Here is a 20,106-nt window from a genome sequence, read left to right as displayed (position 1 = left end):
GTCGTTAGAACAAAAGAGAGCAGAACAGAAGGCATATAACATATCATGCCTACTGCTTAGATTAATAGGAGGAGACCAGATAACTGGAACGGAAAATGGCTGCTTCAGTGACCTTTAGTACGCCCAATGCCATCCCTGAAAACAAAGCTTAAAAGTGGACATGCTCAAAATACTCATCAAGGAAAGAGTGAACAGGCAACTGACAGGCAGTTGACAGAGGACTAGTGTCCTTGGTAAGACTTAAAATTCTGTTGTTTTTCAGGTTGTGGGGGGCTTTTTGTTTTGTTGTTTAAACATCCATTTGACCTGAATTTACATTTCCTATCATTCTGTTCCTTTAATTAGATGAATGACTCTTTCATGGCACACTGTAGGTGTTGCAGAGTGGCTGCTTTAAACACATTTGAAATGTTAATTAAAAATGCTAACAGCTATGCACTGTAATGGAAAAGCGTAGTACCATGAGACTGATGAAATTCATCTGGAAAAAGTATTTAATATAGCAAAATAATTCTGAGCAATTGTCAAATAGCTCTTTCCTGTAAACACTCAGTTAACACAGGCTTTTGGTGATCTTTTACTAGAGAAAGACTATTCTTAACTGTTTAAAACCGACAGTAGAACAGCCTGATTCCCCTCTAATGGTCTTCCAGCACCTCAATGGCCTGAAAGTTTAGTTAGACGATAAACGCAACGTAGTTATTTTTAGCACTCTACAGGCATAAAAATACAGCTCTAAACTGTGACCTACAGCTATGCACAGCCGAGCATCACATCATGCGACAGCCTTAACTTTAGCTAGGAGCACATCTATACTTGCTTCAGACTATCATTATTCATTTCACTACCAACAGTACCTTGGGATGGATTAAGCAACAAGCATCCGAAATTGTTGCCATCTTTTTTCAAATTGCTGCCAGTGGCAGAACTCAATTGAGAGGTAGGAGACCTTAATGGACTTCATAGAAAGCATCTGAGAGACCACGTTAGGTTAAATGGATTGCTTCCTCTCTCTGGTATACAAAATGAAAAAGAACTTTGAAAGTAGACAAACTTAAGCTGTCATATTCAGTACAGAAAGTCATTTTTCCAAGCACCGAGTAAATGAAAAAAAGCTTCTTTTCTTTCAGCAGTAGCAACAGCCTGGAAACAGGATATGCTAGAATAAGAGGTCTTCAAGCAAACTCACCTGAAACAACACTGTTCACAGACAACTGCAAAGGTAATTTATGTTATTTTATTCCAATTCACATGTTTGTGTCTGCGTGATTTGTAACAAACAGCAACTTAAAAGCCTATTCCATCAGGTTTTTTGCTTCCAGAGGATAAGTAAACAAAAATTTATTTAAAATAAAATTAAAAAAAAGGTACAAAAGTTTTAAAGAACTGAACATGGAACTCCACTACTTAACTTTATTTAATCATTTTTAAGTATAAGCATTACTTCAAATTATATATATTTTTAAACATCACATATATTATCAGGATGACAAAATATTTTTGAGAAGATGTACTTTTAAATGTTTGTCTACTCTGGTCTATTTAATCAAGTAGATAGTTGTAAAAGTTAAATCTGAAACAGTCATAAAATATTTATAAAGCATAAGGCTTGTCAGATTTAATTATGGCTTGGTGACAAACTATTTTTCCTCAAAGCTTAAAAATGCCACTTTTTGGCTGGATGAAATGGTCAAAAAATGATTCCTACAAACCCATGCAATATCCTGGATCAGAAGTAGTTACAAAAACCCTGCTGAGGGAACTGAAATGGCACCTGAAAGAACGTGAAAGATTAGTGCAAGAGACTGAAAATGAACAAAAAGTCCAGAAGACTGGTATGGATTACAACTGGCTGAAGAACTACCAAAATCCTCAAGCCACAATTCCAGCTACTGAACAACGGCAGCTTGAAGTTCTTTGCTCACAAATCCAACCCTGCCAAACTGGAACTGTTCTCAGCAGGTAATAATTTCATATTCCTGTAACTCTGAGTACTGTATCAAAAGTAAGATATTTCTCATATCTAGTTCAAACTTGTATTTGGCTCTGATCTTTCCTCCAAAGTAAGAGTGACCAGCAACTTGAATGTATTTTTATAGGCGTTTTAGAAATGACATCTTCACTGTATTTTGTCATACACGGAGAGAAAGTTTTCGTAAGCGTCTTCCTAGTCTAATCTCAAAACAAAGGAAGTCTCGCATACTTAAACATGTTGCCTCTTAATACTTTCAGTTTTTCCTCTATAATTTATCCCCAATATTTATTGGGATATTAATCCAATAACCAAAACTCAAATTAAGGCATTAATACAATGCACTGTTTTATGCAGAAACTCAGTCTCACTATTCACAAGTCCTGAAAATTTATAAAACAAGCCAAGTGTTAAAAAAAAAAAAAAACTTGCCGTTTTTGCAAGAAATCCATCTTACAAAGAAAAATTCTCCAATGTGTGTATTTTAAATATATTTTCTAGGGGCACATAGAAAGGACAGAAAAAGCCTATGTGCCTTTTAAAGCCCAGAATGTACCTAAGGGCAAAGTCAGTTTAAATCAAGTTACCCAGATGGCAGGAGACAGAAGGGAGGGAAGAAGGGGGAGAGGGAGGAGAGAGCAAAAAAAAAGGCAGCCATGCACCCAGTAACAGTAGCTTCCAGGCCTCTTAATAGTTGGACCACATCCAGCACACTGTCAGAGCTCTTTACCTTTTATAATCTTCTGGGGACATGGGGGGAAGTGTGGCAGCAAGGAAACAAATGAGACCAAAATGCAGTCATTTCCTCCCTCGTAAGAGGGGGGAGGAAAGACACGTAGAATAGTTTTCAGCACTGACTATTAGATTTCAATCCTTGTTTGTTTCTAGATTTCGTGAAGTTTTGGCAGAAAATGATGTTTTACCTTGGGAAATAGTCTACATATTCAAGCAAGTTTTAAGAGATTTTCTTACTACCATTGAGAGAGAAAACCAACAAGAGCAACTGGTAGATGTATGGAATACAAATTACTCTGAGCACTTCAGCCCACGTGGACACAGTTCTAACAAATCGGACAAAGATGAAATCCCCACGGTTTCAAGTTATGTTGACAAAAATACACAGAGCATGTTTCCTACCTTCTCTCATAGAATCTGGAATCTACCATATTACTACCCATCAAGTTAAGCTGGTTTGTGTTTCTTCCAAAAAGCTATGTAGATATTTGAATTCCTTTGGTGTGCCCATAAACATGAGAAATGCGACATGCTCCCCTTTGCTCCAAGTTCCAAAATTAAAATCCTTGATAATAGCCAGTGTGCATTCTACAAGCTTTAAACATGGATACACTTCCTCTTCTTATCATTATAGTTCCTTAAAGATGTTGTGTTTAAAGGTAGCTTTTAACCAAAAATGTACTGTAGACATTTCTGGGCGAAAAAACAAAAAAACACATGCTGGAGCATTATTTTTTAGCCATATATATATGGCTAATGCTCCTGTATGTATATGTACATATATATATACACACACAGAGCATGTACTTAAACAAGCAGACTGCTGTCCATATCTTGAAATAGGATCTTTTTGCAAAGCGTTAGACAAGAACTTCTGCTCAGTATTTGTCACAGTTTTTTAGGTTCTAAGGGAACATTATACTGTGTAAGAGAAATGCTTTAAAATAATATCAATGATACCAAATAAACTGATAAATACCTTTTGGAGATGAACTGTTGTTTCTCAACTCCAAGACTAAGTTCTAAAATGAAAACAATGTTAGAAACTATAACATACTGCATGTACTGTTCCTATAGTTTTCTGAATTGTTCTCTACATGCTTTAACTACATTTAATAACTAGTTCTCTATCCTTGAAAAAAATCCATAAATATTTTTATTTCAAAATACAAACAGTTGTAGTTCTTTATTTGATTTATTGGAAGTTATCCTGAAACCCAGATTCTGCACTTAACTGCAGCATTTTGATCAAATCACAGTACTTCTAGTAGCAAATGAGTCAGTAGATCATTCTAGAAGCCAAGACCTGATCATTTTAAATTTGGGAGTATAAACTAAATGTCATGTTTTTCAGTTGCAGTTTATAGTTCTATCACTGTGGATTCATAATAAAGTTATACAAGACTGGTTGGATATGTAGCACCTATTGTCACAGCAGATAATTAGAGCAGAAAAAATTAACACACATGCCAGAACCCACATTACTAAATTTCCAAGCGGGCTCCCATCATCACAGGGAACAAATTTTTGCACGCTTACCATACAACCTCTCCATCTCCATATCTTCTTTATTAATTAGTCTGCTATATCATAAAAGAGCACAGGAGTCGCATTGCTCAGTTTGCCAAATGCACTGTTTTGCAAACCCAAAGGAAAAATGCTTCCTCTGATATTTTCTTCCAATATACTGAAGATGACATTTGGAGTTGCTCAAATAGGTAAAGAACAACTGAAAGAAATTTCCTTATCTTCCACAGTTTTATCCCCCACCCCAAGAAAGACTTTAGTTATAATGCAGCATGAATAGGGCAAAACAAATACTACAGTATCTTCATAAAAGATATCAATACTATTAAAAAAAATCTTTGGAAAGCTTATAAATCTAGAGAGCACTTCATGCAGAACTGTGAAACATACAACACACAGAGAAGGCCCCCAAATTAATACTCTTGCATAAACATAACTTACAAAGTGCTAAGAGTAGAATACTAGAGCAAATCAGTCTACAAGTTTACAATAAAAAAGCGCAGCTGATCACTCCAAGAGTAACAGGTGCCTCCACTTCCCATAAACTAAATGCACAAAACTTCACAAGCACATGCAAACTCTTTACACCTGCACTCAGAGCTGGTACAAACTCTCTGCCCTGTCAGTTTAACAAGGGTGTTGATCTCAACCTCCCAGGCCATACTGATGGCAGGATAGAAAGTGGCAGATTCTTTTCACGCATTTCTAAAATGATCCAGAAATGGATCCCTGCATGATGGCAGGGATGGTTTGAAAGAAAGGTTTTTCTCACCGACAAAGCTCTCCTAAATTGCAGTTAGGCTTCAAGTACTTTTTCCATAGAAGAGAGGGCAACAGATGCCAAGTACATCAATGACATTAGCAGAATTAATATTCCACCGAGAATTAACATCCACAAGGCTGGTTTCAGAAAATAATTTTTATTTGTTCAACTGTGCAACATCTTTGCAATGGGAATTCACTTAAATTAGTTTTTAAAAACAGATCTGCCTTCACACCCTTCTGTTAGGAAACACCCCCCCTCCTCCAAAATATGCAACTTCAAAGTTGCTGCAAGTTTGGGGCAGGACTGGAAACACGTAGATGAGCAGACAGGTAAGCACACTTACCTTCATGATCATCAAAACAGAAAAAAAATCACAACATGACCACAGGTATAACTTTATTCTTCATAAATTTCATTTTAATATAAGCAAATGCAGTCTTCAGAGCCCAGAAACAAGCATAATCAGCTACAATTAAAGAACTGAGATTACATCCTAAAAAAGTGCCAAACAACTAGGGATCATCACTGATGAACAACTTAATGCTAATTCTCCATGCGATGCTAAGGAAAAACATAATAAGGCTTACCTATCTTTAAACATATGTTTTACTGATGAAACAGATACTAAACCACTGTACCCAGTTCTAGTGTGCACATGGGAGTTGGCGGGTAGAGCAAAGTAGGAACTGGAACATTTACAGGAAAAAAGAAATTATATAAAAGCTGAAAAAATGCTTTCCACTAAGATCACGCTCACTTTGTCTAATTTTTTAAAAATTAGAATGAGAGGCAATTTTACAGACTATAAATACTTTCATCAGACAAAAATGCTATGTACATCTTAAGTTAAAAAGCAGAGAAAAGCCTAGAAAGAACAAAGGTGTAAATGCATCCACACAAACTCAAAAAAAAAAAAATTACACACATTCTAAGGAAGTCTACTAGGCTTACTGTAACATGCTGTGAAGAGAATCTGTATCTCAGTGTGCCAGCTAAGACCAGCTCTTTTTCTGCAAGTTATGCTTACACTATATATTTCAGCTACTGTACATCAGATAGCAGCAGCAGCAGCACTGCAGGCCAGTAACTGTTCCTCTGCTGAAGATTATTCCCTGAGAACTCACTTCAAAGAACTGTTTCTTTAAGCACTTTTTACTTTAACCTAGATGATTCACATGAGGTGATCTCAAACTGTTGAGTTCCTTATGCTAACCCACCTGTTATGTTTTGAGTTGATTTAGGAATCGGTTTACAAAAACTATTCCAGTCACAGAAGTTTGTGAGTGGCAATAATTTTAAAGGACAACAATGCCTCCCACCGGCACAGGTGTTAGCAAACAGCTTTCTATGTTTTTAGACAAAAAAATAAAAAACAGGGCTAGCCTGGTGAAAGACGGAAATCAAAGAGAATACTACCTTTTCTACACTTAAGCCTTTCAAATGTTTCAATTTAAAAAGCAATTGTTTTGTAACAAAAAAGGATTTAAGGGCCCAAATTTCTTTTCATTCAGTTAATCAACAATCTATTTAAGGATCAAAATTTCAAACAGAAATTCTTCTGAGAATTATTCCCATTCCCTAACACGCTCTATTACTAATGCTGCTATACTAGAGGTAGTTCATTTAAAAAGATAAACTTAAAAGCATTGGAAAACAAGGCATCGTTGGTGGCTGAAGTGAATGCATTCTACATTTCTTTTTAAGAGAGACACAAGGCTTTTTGATCCAATTCGATAGTCTCAGGAACATTTTTTGTAAAAGAAACAACTAAAGCCACTTCTTATCACCATTACAAATTTGGTATTAATCCTACAGGTTCTTGCACATAAACTTAGGCAAGAAAAGTGGGAAAAGAGTCTCTATCAATAATCAGATATAGATCAGGCTACAGTAAATATAAACCTAAGCTTTTGGCAAGTTTTAAATAACTTTGGTTTTGATTTTCCCATGAAATGAGTCAGAATTTTGGAGGGGAAAATAGAAAAGGATTAATAGAGTACTATGCTACAACCAGTCTCAACAAAAGAAAACAATTTTCACTTTCTCTTTTTTAATCTCTTTCTTAAAAAGCCAGTAAATAAAATCTAAGCATTTCCTTATGAATGAAAGCCTCTTCAAAATTCTTCAAGTTTTGTAACAGGTATCTAAATTGCACGCAGGTTCCCAGAACTGTGAAACAGAAACATGTACGGAAACGAAATATGGGCTAAACAAAAGGCCCTTCATACAGAAATCCTCTTCATTTGGTGGCAACACACATATGCACGTGGCATCCATGCTCAGAGACTTTAAACCTATGTCTAGGGATAAGCAAGTTCTGTCCAAGGAGGTCTTCTGTGAGTATCCATATGTACATTACAGGTTTCATTCATCAACAAGTATTAGCATTTTTCCCCAAAGCAACCGCTTGGTGTAACCATTATTTTGCCAGAATTAACAGACACAAGGCTTGCTTCATTTGCACATGTCAGTAAGGCAAGACAGACTATTAATGTTCTATGACTGAACAAAGAGGATCAGTACATCACTCATAATTACATTTTGAAAAAGCATATGAAAGGGTTGAATGGATCTATTCACATGGAAGAAACTTTAAAAAGACAGGAATGAGAATCAGGCACCTAACTGCCACAAGAACAAGGGAAGCCAAAAGCTGCACTTTGTGCCTTGAGAAATCTTCATGGGCAAAGCTATGCCTATGTAAGTGGTTATTTAGGATGCACATCCCCTCTCTCTTTTTCAGAGGAGAAAGGAAAAAACCCCTACCTGTTAAAATAACGTCGCTCTCTCTCTGTTAACACAACTGACAAATTCCACAACAAGTTTACTTTCTAAGGCTTTTGAGTGCAAAGACATATCCGTCTAAAGGATTTCTCTCTGCCTAGGCACACAAGGCCAGGTGAATCCTGTTGCTTTCTTCTGCATTCCTTGCTAGGTTTAGGCAGCTTAGTGCTCAGCTGGTTTCAAGAATCTCTGGTCAAACCCTTCCCAGGTATTATAGAAATGTTATTGGTACCTAACTAAAGACTGAGAAGTCCCACAGATCTGGTGCACACTGGGTTTATGAATTCTGTTCCTGAGCACAGTAAGTAACCTTAAAAATCTGACCTTTTGTTTGGTGGCTTTTGGAAAAATTTTAAGTAACTATTTGCATAAAAAACAGTGGATCTCAGTCAGTGATTCAGAGCTTGCTAATGATAACAGTTTTACTTTGGGGGATGAGAGGAGGTAAGATATTCTGACGTGCTAGTTTTGTCCTTCTCTTGAAGGAAGTACAGAAACTGATATCCTAAACAGTCTCTGTTGAACTATCAGGATATCTATAGTTAAGATGTTAAGAAAAGATTCATTCTTTCTCAGAAGCCAATTTACACCCTTTGAGAGAGTTCCAGAAGCACTGCAATCCACACTGTCATACATCACCCAGGGGGAAGGGGAAAAAAAAAAAAAAAGATACTCTAGAGTGAGTGCATCTCCAGCTACTTTTAAAGATTCAAGTATGTGAAAGCACATACAAACCCTTTTCTGTGGCAGCTACAGATACACTAACCAAGTCTCATCTAAATACTACCGACAAAGATTGTTATGCACCATTGCAATACCTTCCAGTTTAGCAAGCATGAAGGTGAAAGCATTCTTCTACCCCCACCCCAATATCCAGACACTACTGAATAACAAACATGGTTGACTGCTATACAAATATACATACAGTTCTCTTTCTGGCTGTAAACACCATACAAGTTTTGCCATCTGAGAATAAAGCACATGCAAGGAGTGACATGCCAGTATACCTTGAACTATCTTTATCCCGGTAACTTCAGATACAGTTATCACTTCAGATAGGTCACAAGAGCAACGAATGTACAGTTTAGTTAGAACACGCATAGCAGTTGATTCAGGATAACAGACTGTTAACTGGTGCTCACAGCAAACGCACGTTCCCATAGGGAAGCCAGCAGAAAGATTCACTAGACAAGATGATGATGGTCATGAAATACTTCCACTGGAAGCAATCATATCCTGAAATACAGCTGAACAATTTTCTAGTACTTGTGTGGATGGGCTGGAAAAAATTAAGAATAAATAAGAATATAGCTTAAAATAAGCATGTAACTTTTGTACAACAACCGTGACACCTGTTTGTCTGGGATAAACTTGAGGACTAGTTAGGGAAGCCTTACTATTATTCACCTCTGCTTTTCAGGATTCACATCAAGCTTCTCTAAAGGAAGTTTCTGGAACAAACTAAGTGCCCTCTATATAAAAATATTTTAAAGAGAAATGTTCAGTTGGTGATTCAATGGATCAGCTATAGCATCAGCTTTCTATGCAGGAAAGGCACTGGCAGCTGAGGAAAGGATTTTCAAGATACCTAGATGATTCAACAGCACAGGTCTTCCTGTAGCTTGGAACCGATTGTTTTTAAACATTCATAAGAATCCAACAAGCATTTCCAGAATGTCCACAGTATGCAGAATTGGATTTTTCTCCTAACACAGCCATCCTGACAGTTGAGAGAGACAGTTTATAAATAACTGAGAACATCTACCATATGTGACATCACCTCTCTCAGCTGTTGGAAAACTGCTGGCTAGAATGGAACATTAGAGGAAGGAAGAGAAAATAGATAAAAAATAATCCGTTTTTTACAGGTATGTAGCATAATTTACATAATACTATTTTGTAAAGATCTGGTAAGCTACCAAATTAAACTGATCAACAAAGTTATGAAGTAGGTAACACCCATTTATTAAATATATTCGCTTACAAACTGCAGTATAAATTAAAGATGTATCTACTTGAAAGAGAAGCACTGAGCTACAAATCAGGTATGAAGCACAAACTGGTGAAATAATTAATCTACTGTAAAATTAATAGAGTCATTCAAAAATCAACCACTGAAAGCAATATAAGAGCCAGTGATACTCTTAAGGGACTGTAAGAAAAAAAAAAGAAGAAAAAAAAAATCAGCTAGAGCCAGAGCTGTTGCTCATTGATTCAATAATACATGAAACACACTCTGTGAAAGTACTACTTCCTGGTGAGCAAAAAAAATCTACTCCTGAGCATCGTTTATTTATCATTATGCCACTGGGCAAAATTCCTTAGCTGTATACTTGAGGCTAGACCAAGTCTCTTCTAATGCAGTTCCACAATTCCACAACAGAATTTGCTGCAATTGCACACCAGCATTAAAGCACTCCAGAGAAATCAAATCGTACACGTAAGATTTCTAGTGATGATCAAGATAATACAGATAAGTAACAAAGCAGACAAAAAAATAAATAAAATGTAAGTATTAAAACCACAAAAACACACCCACCTGTACCCAGACCGTAACCACAAACACTACGATGGGACCCTGAGCCTCGTCCAAAGCAAGCATGGGGCCTCCCAGAGGCACAGGGCCTGGGGAAACGCACCACAGGGCCCTGATCTCACGCCAGGGAAGGGCAGCAGCAGAGCGCATGTACCTGTACATGCACCCACCCACCCGCCCCAGGGCCGGGAGCGTCCCCCCACCAAGAGCGGAGGCCCCAGCCTGGAGACGTCACACCCCGCACTCACTCCGCGGCCGTTAATGGCTCCCGGGCGGCGGGTGCGGGAGGAGGAGGGCTGTGCGGGGCATCGGCCTCGGCACCCAGGAGCTCGGCGGTGGGCACAGCTTTGCCGATGGTGAACCAGTCGTTGATCTGGTCCTGGGTGAGCTTCCGCAGCATGATGGCGGCGCCGGCGAGGGCCCCGCACGCGGCCTCGCGCCCCGGCTGCGCCCCTTCCCCTTCCCGCCCTTGGCCGGGCCCCGCCCCGGCACGTGACCAACGGCCAGGCGCTGCCTCCACCGCCCCGCTTGAGGGGAGCTCCGCGGCTGCGCCCGTCACTGCCCCCTTCACCCCCCCCCCCCGCCGGCTCCCTCCCGTGCTTCCCGGGGTGAGGGCCGGGCAAGGCCCCGGAGCGGCGGAGGGGGGCGCACAGAGGTGACGGGAGTTACGCCTGGCGCTGAGCGGCTTCCCCCGCGCCCTCCGGAGCCTGGGGAGCGGCCTGGAGCGGGAGGAAGCTCGGCGGAGGGCACCGGGCGAGCCCCCGCGCGGCAGCGGGCGCTGCGCAGGCGCGGTGCCCGGGCGCAGGGCGCGCGTCCCCTCCGCTGCTGCAGGGGGCGCTGCGCGGCGGCGCGGCCCCCTCGCTCGGCGGCGCGGCCCCCTCGCTCGGCGGCGCTTCCCTTCCCGGCGTGCCCCGCGGCGGCGGCGCAGGCAGCTCCGCGCTCGGTGACCTTTGCTGGCAGCGCGCGCGCTCCCGCCGCTAACGGTGGGTTTCGGCCCAGCGCGTGCGGGGCGGGGGAGGGCGGTTCGCCTCAGCGCGGCCGCTGCCTGAGGCCGGCGTCGCTCAGGGGTGTCTCGGGGGTGGGTCGAGGCCGGGGGGGGCGGGGAGGAGGGCAGCGGTGCTCGAGCTGTGCCGTTACCTGCTTCCCCGCGGTGCTGAGGGCGCTATGGGCCCAGCCTCGGCGGGTCCCCGCCCCGGGCGGGCTGCAGGGGGCCTTGGGTGGGGGGGAGGCTTGAATGAGCCCTTGGGATGAGGGGAAGCAAATAATGCGTTGCCGCGGACGGATTTCAGAGGAAGGGCCGCGACGGCGCCGTGCCCTGAAACTCAGATCCGCCGTCGCCCCCGCTGAGGCCTTGGGGGAAGGTCGTTACGGGGAGTTAACTGGGTGTTAACGGAATCGGCGTTGCACATCCTGTGTGTTTTGCTCGCTCGGGGGAGGGGTGGGTGGGAAAATCCTTTCCTCCCCTTGTTTTTGGTCTCCTCGTTTGCACGTATGTTTTCCTGAGTGTCTCTACGCTTTTCATCCTAAGACACAAGCCCCAGATTTTTTTTTTCCCTCACAGTGTTCTTAATAACATTGGTGGCAGGCAGCACAACACTGTCTGAGGAAAATTGCCCACAGTAATAAATCCAGTTAAAATGTCTCTCCATAGGCGAGTAAAGATAAATGTGGATTGGTCTGTATTTGTACTTTCATTTCGATTAAGATGCTTTCATTCTTTAGGAGGCATCTTTTTTCCAGAAGTTTTGTCATTGACAACCCTTGCATCCTTTTCTCCTGCTTGCCAAATAATGCTTTACATTTAGTAATAGAAAATGAGTGAGAGTTTGACCTCATAGAAGTTTACAAATCTGTTTTTCCTTCCCATGACTTTTTAGTTTACTGTGTACTGTTCATGTCCGAATGTGGCAGGCTTCCATGGGTTGTATTATGTTGGGTGAAGTGCTTTGTGTCTAAGGTAAAATGCAATATAACTTGTAGTATTGCTATGTAATGTGGTACAAATGTGTGCGAATGTTTTATGTATATACGAGGATAAGTTCTATTTTAAAATATATCTAATATAATTTTCCTTGTTTGCTTTGCCTACCAAAGCTGGATAGAAAGATTAAAGCACATTGATAGGCTTATTGCTCTGGGGCATATTTTAAAGATAATATTTATGATAAGTCATGAATTCCATAACTTAATATCATATGTTTTCCTGTGAGTAGAAACTACTGTGTTGGGAGAGAAATGTTAGCTATGCAGGAAGGAGGGAAACGAACTTCGTAGCATAAGGACTGCTACTAATTTGTTTGGATCAAGGCTTTGCTCTTGAGGGAGACTTGGACACGCATGAAAAAAGCTGTCACTGATAGAGTGATAAAGAGAGTAAGAGCCTAGCTATTGCTGCTCTGTAAATGCTCTATAGACTTATCTTTGAAGCCTTTCATCAGCTGTAATTTATTCTTTTTTTTTCTTGTGTTAGCACCTGAATTGTAACCTAAACTCTGAATTTTCTTTTCTTTTCTTTTTTTTTTTTGAATAAATACCTTTGTCCTACAGGTTTTGGAATATTTTAGTCATTAAGCTGCTGATATGTATAAATATCGAGTATGTGTGTATATATGTATATCAGGTAAGAACATAGTTGCAAAACTCACCATTGCAAAACTTCTTATAACTTTCAGATGTTGCAGACCATGGTTCCAAAATCATTCAGAGCCATGAAATTCTACTTCACTACCGTTTATCAAGAAATATGGGTTGGTGTAGCAATAACAGCTTATGCCTATTACAAAATTTCATATGGTGGTAAGTTATTATAGTCCTCATTAGAAAAGTCTTCATTAGTCTTCATTACAAATCCTGGTTTGTAGATAAGAATGTCCTTAACACTTAAAAATGTCACTGAAAATATGCAGCAAATAAGACATTGTAACTCTTACTTAACACCAAGTCTTTGCCAGAAAAGTTTACATGTGCTCAGTGTAGAAGATTACACAAACAAAAATATTATTAAGATACCAATGTAACTGTGTCTACGTTATGACGGGTGGGTAATGTAGGAGTTTTTTAAAATTCACATATCTAACTTGCAGTCTATAGCCAGAAGCTTTTCCTGTAGATTAATCCTGAATCAATGTAAGGCCTTTTTAATTGGTTTTGAACTAGAACTTATTTTCATTAGAATTTTTTTTAGAATCCTTATTCTTTGAGCACTTGTTTAAAAGCTGCGAAAAAATAAAGTTTTCAGAAGGTTCTCCCACATGAGCTTATTAAAGTAGTAAAGTTTATTTGGGGCTGGTGTGCCTCAGAATGTCAGGTACAATAGTGAAGATGAAAAAGTGTTTTCCCTGGTGATCTTGGATTACTTTCTTACAGAAAAAAAAAGAATATCTAATGTAAAACTGATAAATTTGAGTAGGCCAGGTCCCTCAATGCAGAAAGGTACAGTAAATCATGGTATCTTTAAGGTCCTGGTCTTTGATTTGGGCTATGCTGAAAATTTCGGCTCTTTTACCTGCTGTCAAGAGCCATGAAATGTAACTGTAGCAGAGTTCACAGAGAAGAGGGACTACCTCATTGTGGAAGCAGCTGAGTGACATTACCCCCACACGTCTCTATCTTTGTTCAAATAACCTGCAGTATGACTTAAAACTACTACTCTACAGTTACAAGTTTAAGTAAATATAAGTAGCATACAGCCAGAGAGGAAAAGATAGTTTTATTTTTGCTTTAACTTTTCCTTTTAATTTTTTATTTCAAGCTGGAGTAAAAAATTGACACTGTTTAAAGTTTATGTGTTCCTGTCATGCTATTTTTATTTCATTTAGGTAGTTGTTTCAGTAGAAAGTAGATGTGGTGATGTAGGTTTTCTTGAGGTCTGAAATCTTGATATGAGGGAATTGTATGCTAAGCATTATTTTAAAGTGAAAACAACTTTTAATAGCTGTAGCCCTGCCTGCAGTTTGAGAAACAGCCATGTAAATAATATTTATAAAACAGTATGTTGTAGAATAACTTAAGTTGAAAGGGACCTCTGGGGGTCATCTAGTCCAAACCTCTGCTCAAAGTAGTTAGATCGGATTGCTCATGGCCTTATTCAAAATTCAAATGATTACTTCCAAGGATGAAGATTGCACAACCTCTTGTGACTGTTCTTCTTACAAAGAATTTTTTCCTTATATCTGTGTCCTGTCACTGTGAATCAGTGTTTCAGGAAAACAACAAAAATAGGAATACAAAACAAGGCATTTAAATTATAAAGGAAGATTTTAAAGCAAACTGTGTTCTTATCACTTCAATTTACATTCATATATTGTGCGGTCATCCATATATTGTGTAAAGTAGTACTAATTTGTATGTATGTATTCTGAAGAAAGACACTTTCTGTAAGAGTTTCAATACTAAATACATGGAGTCTTGGTTAATTAAAAATAAGCCATTTAAAAAAAAATCAATATAATATGGATATATGCCCTATAAAATGTACATTTTGGGCACTTTTTCAAGCTCAGTTAGCAAATCATTACTATAATTCATTCAACTGCAAAATGTAAGTAGGAAATACATTCAACTTTTTTTTTTCTTCTTCTTCTCCTTCAGGCAAAAAAGCTGTGGCAGATAGTAAGTACTGAAAGACTAATATTCTGTTTTGTTTTGTTTTTTTTTAATACGTGCAGTAAAAATAGTTCGATATATTTTACATAAGTTTGAGTTTTAGGTAATTGATTTAGAAAATGTTTAAAGACAACTTCAAAATATGTACTTCTGGCTGTATTGATGGTATTATCTGGAAACATCTGTGAATATGCACTGATGCTACCTCTCCTAAGTTTTCTTTTTTATAGGATTTAGGGGCAGAATGGAAATTGCATGTTTTTATGTATGTGGGGGAAGGGGCTGTAGAAAATCCTTTAAACAAAAGAAAAAATTAACCATTTCATAGAATTCTTTAGATTGGCTGAATTTTAAGAGTAGCTGTTATTTTAGCTGCCAAGAAACTAACAAGTTTGAACTTGTAAGAAATAGTTTCCAATATACTTAAGGATAATAACATAAATAAACTTTAATTTAGAAATAACCATACCCAAATGGGGAAGGGGTTGAGATTTGCCTCTAATAAAATTTCCAGACTTGTGAAAAAGGATTCTTAGTGTGTTAGCTAAATGTATATATGTAGTTTGTGTTTTTTGTTTTATTTGACAGGGTAGTTGAATTTGCCAATTCTTAGATTCAGATACAGTGGACTGTTTTAGGTTCTGAACTACTTTCCTGAATTGTTTTTTCTCTACTGTTTGAACAGTCTAAATCGTGTCTTTGTTTCAGAGTCCTCTGGTGCCGGCCATCACTAAAGATCTCTTTTCTTGGAATATGAGCTTGGTGATTCATCATCTTTGCTGTAAATGAAGCAAGTTACCACCATAGGGAAGTTAATATAGTTCTAGAACTGTTCCTAATCCATCTGCTGTACTTGCAGAAAGAATAAACATATGAAGTAAGAAGGAATTAAACATGTTGAATGAAGTATTCTGGAGTGTATTTTAAAATCTGATGTTTAGAATAAGCATTTTTTATTTTACACAATTCTTCCAAGTTCCATGTTAAACTTCTGCAATAGTACTTTAAAAAAAGAATCTATAACTAAACTTTTTAATAGCATTAACCAACAATTCATATAAAAGGATGAAGCCTTTTCTGCAGTATCTTTTTTGTCTAGAACTTTTCAAATATTCAAAAAATTTTTTTAAATGCTATTTAAGATTATGCAAAGTGTGAGGACTTTATTGCCAGCTCTTTGTCATCTTGTGGTGCAATACTTTAGGCTACAAAAAGGATTTTTTTAAACTTTATGCTTTTGAAGAATTCTTCTGTCTTACAAAAGTCAGTGTTTAGGAGTGTACATACTGAATATCCATACATACATAATGCATAAAACCAAAATTTTGCTGCATGTCATGTTTTGTTTAAATTTAGTCTAATCTGCTTTAGAGAAGATTGATGCTTAAGTCATTGTAATGACTTCATGCTTATGTACCTCTCTTTAACTACTGAAACATCCTAAATCTTTCAGCTTGGTGAAGTCTTGGGTTCCAGTCTCTCAGACTGTAGTATCTGGCCGTAACTTAAATACTCTCTATTTGAATAGTCAAGAACTCAGTAACCTTACTTGCTGATGACATGGTAAACATTCCAACATTGTGTTGCCTTTAGTTTCTTCAAAATCTACACTCCTGCTTATACTTAAGATATGTACCTACTATCAGTAGAGTAAGATTACTAATCACATCATTGCTCTATTTGAAAGCTATTTAGCAGTAATACTGTCATGGATTGTGTCAATTAAAAAAAAAAAAGGCAGAGGCAGGTATAGCATTAATCACTTGATTTGAAAAGAATAGGTGATATCTATCTTTTATGCATTCTTGACATTTTTTCCACCTTCTGCAGTTTTCCTTCTTTCTACATCTTTCCTTGGTATATTTTAGAAAGGAGCGGAGCTGATAGAATAGGATAGAATCAGCTGTCTGGGAGGTTTGTTGTTGTTTTTTTAATCTGTTCTTGCTGTGTTTTCCCACTTCAGAATGAATGAGTGAGAGGTAGAGGGAATGTACTGTTTGTTTCTTTACATACAACCAAAAGTCTCCAGAAGAAGAGAACAGAAAATACAAGTAGAAAAAATGGAGTTTTAAATGAACAGATGTTAGCCAGTGGTGATTACAGGGTGGGTCAAAGTTGTGGTATAGTTAATAAATGGTTCAGATGGAAAACTTATGCCAATTACTGAGCTAGATTTGCATTTGTGATGCAAATTTATGATCATTGGACTATAGTTTCTAAGATCCTACACTTATTTCAAATGACCTGCTTTTAGCAACTTTCAATTACAGGAGCTAGGAAAAAAAAACATGAATCATTACAGGATTTGTTTGATCTTTGCTACAACCTACCACACTGGAACTGAGCTACATAAACATGCTGTCTTCTCTTGGACATTAATGGAAAAGCAGGTGAGGAGCTTTTCCTTAAGTGCCCTGGGAGCACAGTTAATAGCAGTTTTAGATAAAACTTAACCTACTTCAACTCTTAACACTCCTTTGATATCTGTATTGGCTTGCTAGATTTTCTAACAGGAAAAGGAAGTAGACATGGGCAACACAGGATTATGAAAAACTGCAGGTTCTACTGAAATAATGCTATCTGCAACTGGGTTCCTTCCAGTTTGCATTTTTGCAAATTTCATACAAAATTGCATTTTTGTGTTTTGTTGCAAATTTCTATGAAGGTTTCAGAATATTCCTTCCTGTTTATGATCCCTAACATATAGACCTCCACCAAAGATAATGGAAATAAAACTGGTGTCTAAGTTTCAATATTTTTTTCCACTTGAGTAGGACACAGAATAAGGAAATCTAACATTCAGTCACTGTCAGGATTATACTTCAGCTTGATTCAGAAACAGAGTTCAGCACAGCCAAAGAGTGCTGTATCACTATCTATATACTTTAAGCTCCTCAGTGCTGAAGCATACTGGGCAGTATAAAAGGCAATAGAGGAAAGTAGTCAAGGTATTATGAAAAGAGCAATTTCTCGTTTACTATGAGCAGTGGAAGAAGTAATCAGGAGTTTTCTTTGCAGCACTGGCATCTGGATTTTTATCCATATAGGTAATGTCCATCATGGCTCAGAACAAAACACTGATGGGGAAATGTTTGCTGCTGGTTGACTTAACATGCTGTATGTATTTAGCTGCTGTCTTTATATTGCTGACATCCTTAAAAAGAGAGGATTACATATACACTTTTTTGTGCCTAATTTGTTGCCTGTGATGTGGCATTGGTAATGACCAAAACTGACTGTTTACAAGGCTAGTGGAACAACAAACTCCTCTAATGTAAGGGTTGAAAAGCCCCATGCGGTTACTGCAGTATGACCTTGACCAAATCTTGCTGTGTTTATTTTTTTAATCAATATAGAACATGAAAACTCATGAACAGGGTGTTGTATTAATAATGACAAATATTTCATCATCCCCTCTGCTAGATGTGGACTTTTTACCATACCAATACTTCTAGACTTGCCCCTCCATGCTGAATCTGGTTTATGGCCAGGATGTTCCATCCTAGAGCTCTGGAATTTCTAGAACATTTTCAAGTCTTGTCTTACAGCTGAGAATCTCAGAGTATTTCATGCATGCTAACAGAGTATTGTGGAATAGAGCATGCTAGTAGAATATTGTGGAATACTCTAGGGAAGGAGCAAAAATACGGTCAGAGCAAAGGAAACATTAGTCACAGAGCCCAACCTGTTTAACCTCTTTAATGGCTAACTTGGGGGGGGGGGGAACTACTGGGTATTCATGTTAATAGAGAGGATGAATAAAGTTGCAGGAAATGATCTAAAGTGACTAAAAGAGCTGAACTAGTCTCCTCTCCATCTGAATCATGGTAGCAAACCACTGTTTAAAGTATAAACACACCCTGACACAGCGCTGGTATGTGTACTGTATTTTCATTTCAGTCCCCAAGAGAAACTATCAGGTGGTTGTTAGACACAGGTGATTCGGTGTGACATCACCACCAGATGGCTGCAGTGAAGCTAAGGGAGGAAATCAACATGTGAAATCTCTATTGTTTCATTCACGGAAATCTGTACAGCTGCTCGGAAGGAAAGAATAGTAAGATAGGAGATTCCCTTAGGCATTGAATATGTTGGCTAACAATTTGGTAAATGGAGGAACAAGAAATTACAAGATAGTTCTTGAACAGCAAGCTCTTCATACTAAAATTCCATGACCTTTAGCAACTAACATTTAACAACTAGTATTCTCTTTAAGAAAAAGTCATGTGATTTTGATTTGTTAATTTACAGGGAACTCTTAAAACAAGAAGTTCCTGTATTCTGCTGCACTGCTGCAGGCAGTCTACTTGAAGACAATGACTCTCCCCTAACTCAAAATGAGCTGACCACCACAAGAATGGATTCTTTAGAAATTTTAATTAAACTCTGCTAAATGAACTGTGATTTCTCTGACTGTGGTTTAACAGTATGAGTGCTTTGGCAGCTACACCAGCCTGTGGAGTTTCCAATCCTATACCACACTGCATTGCTTCTCGTAGTTGCACTGCTGTAACTACTTGTGAATCACCTTGTGATCAGTGAATTTTTAATAATTTTATAGATGTTTTTCTCTAACATAATAAAGCAAGCATTTGTGATTTTTTTTTCTATTTTAATTTGGATCCATTCCCTGATCCTATTTACAGCAAAGCTACTTTATAACTTGTGCTACAGCACAACAGCAGAACTTTTTATGCAGAAAAGGGGTAGAATCAGGATTTCTACCTGACCCTTTGCTCCTCTGGCTCTCCCGTGTCAATGTAATCCTTAAATAACTTAATGCAAATTTCCTTCTCACACCCAGCTACACACATGATCAAAGTACTGTCTCTCCCATAAGAACTGTCATCACTGTCAACACTCACAGCAATTCAAGTAATGCAGAACTCCACCTTGTTTGCACATCAGGAATGTCAGCATATGCTTCAGCAAAAATGTAAAAACTTGCTTCCTTCCTCTGTGACAGTATGCCCCTTTCTCAAACTTACAGTATCAATTAATTGGAACAAAAGAACAAACTAACAAGTAGGGAGCAGAGAACAATTATACCACAGTATCTTAATGCTCAATACTTGCAGAAAGAATACTTTCAGGTTTAGTAATAAAGTTTGATAGCGTTTCTTCAAATCAAAAATTATACTGGTTGTCATCAAACTGAAAATGTTTTTAATTATTATGACC

At 38.4% G+C, this 20,106-nt stretch overlaps 2 protein-coding genes across 2 annotated transcripts in view; one reads left to right on the top strand and one right to left on the bottom strand.

Annotated features, from left to right (window-relative positions):
- The window catches only part of TDRD9 (tudor domain containing 9), an 83,963-nt gene extending 73,240 nt beyond the window's left edge, over positions 1-10,723 (bottom strand). The window contains exon 1 of the mRNA XM_067295639.1: positions 10,569-10,723. Within this exon, the coding sequence (XP_067151740.1) occupies positions 10,569-10,720 (152 nt within the window). The 5' untranslated portion in view covers positions 10,721-10,723. The remainder of the gene's footprint in view (positions 1-10,568) is intronic.
- On the top strand, positions 1,664-3,158 carry RD3L (RD3 like). The gene is made up of 2 exons (XM_013941013.2): positions 1,664-1,962; positions 2,861-3,158. The coding sequence occupies exons 1-2, from the start codon at positions 1,664-1,666 to the stop codon at positions 3,156-3,158; spliced, it is 597 nt and encodes a 198-aa protein (XP_013796467.1).
- Positions 10,724-20,106: the final 9,383 nt, after the last annotated feature.

Source organism: Apteryx mantelli, chromosome 4, assembly GCF_036417845.1.
Source record: "Apteryx mantelli isolate bAptMan1 chromosome 4, bAptMan1.hap1, whole genome shotgun sequence".
NCBI classification, from domain to species: domain Eukaryota; kingdom Metazoa; phylum Chordata; class Aves; order Apterygiformes; family Apterygidae; genus Apteryx; species Apteryx mantelli.
Note: the sequence above shows the minus strand (reverse complement) of the source record. Positions and strands in the feature narration are given on the sequence as shown.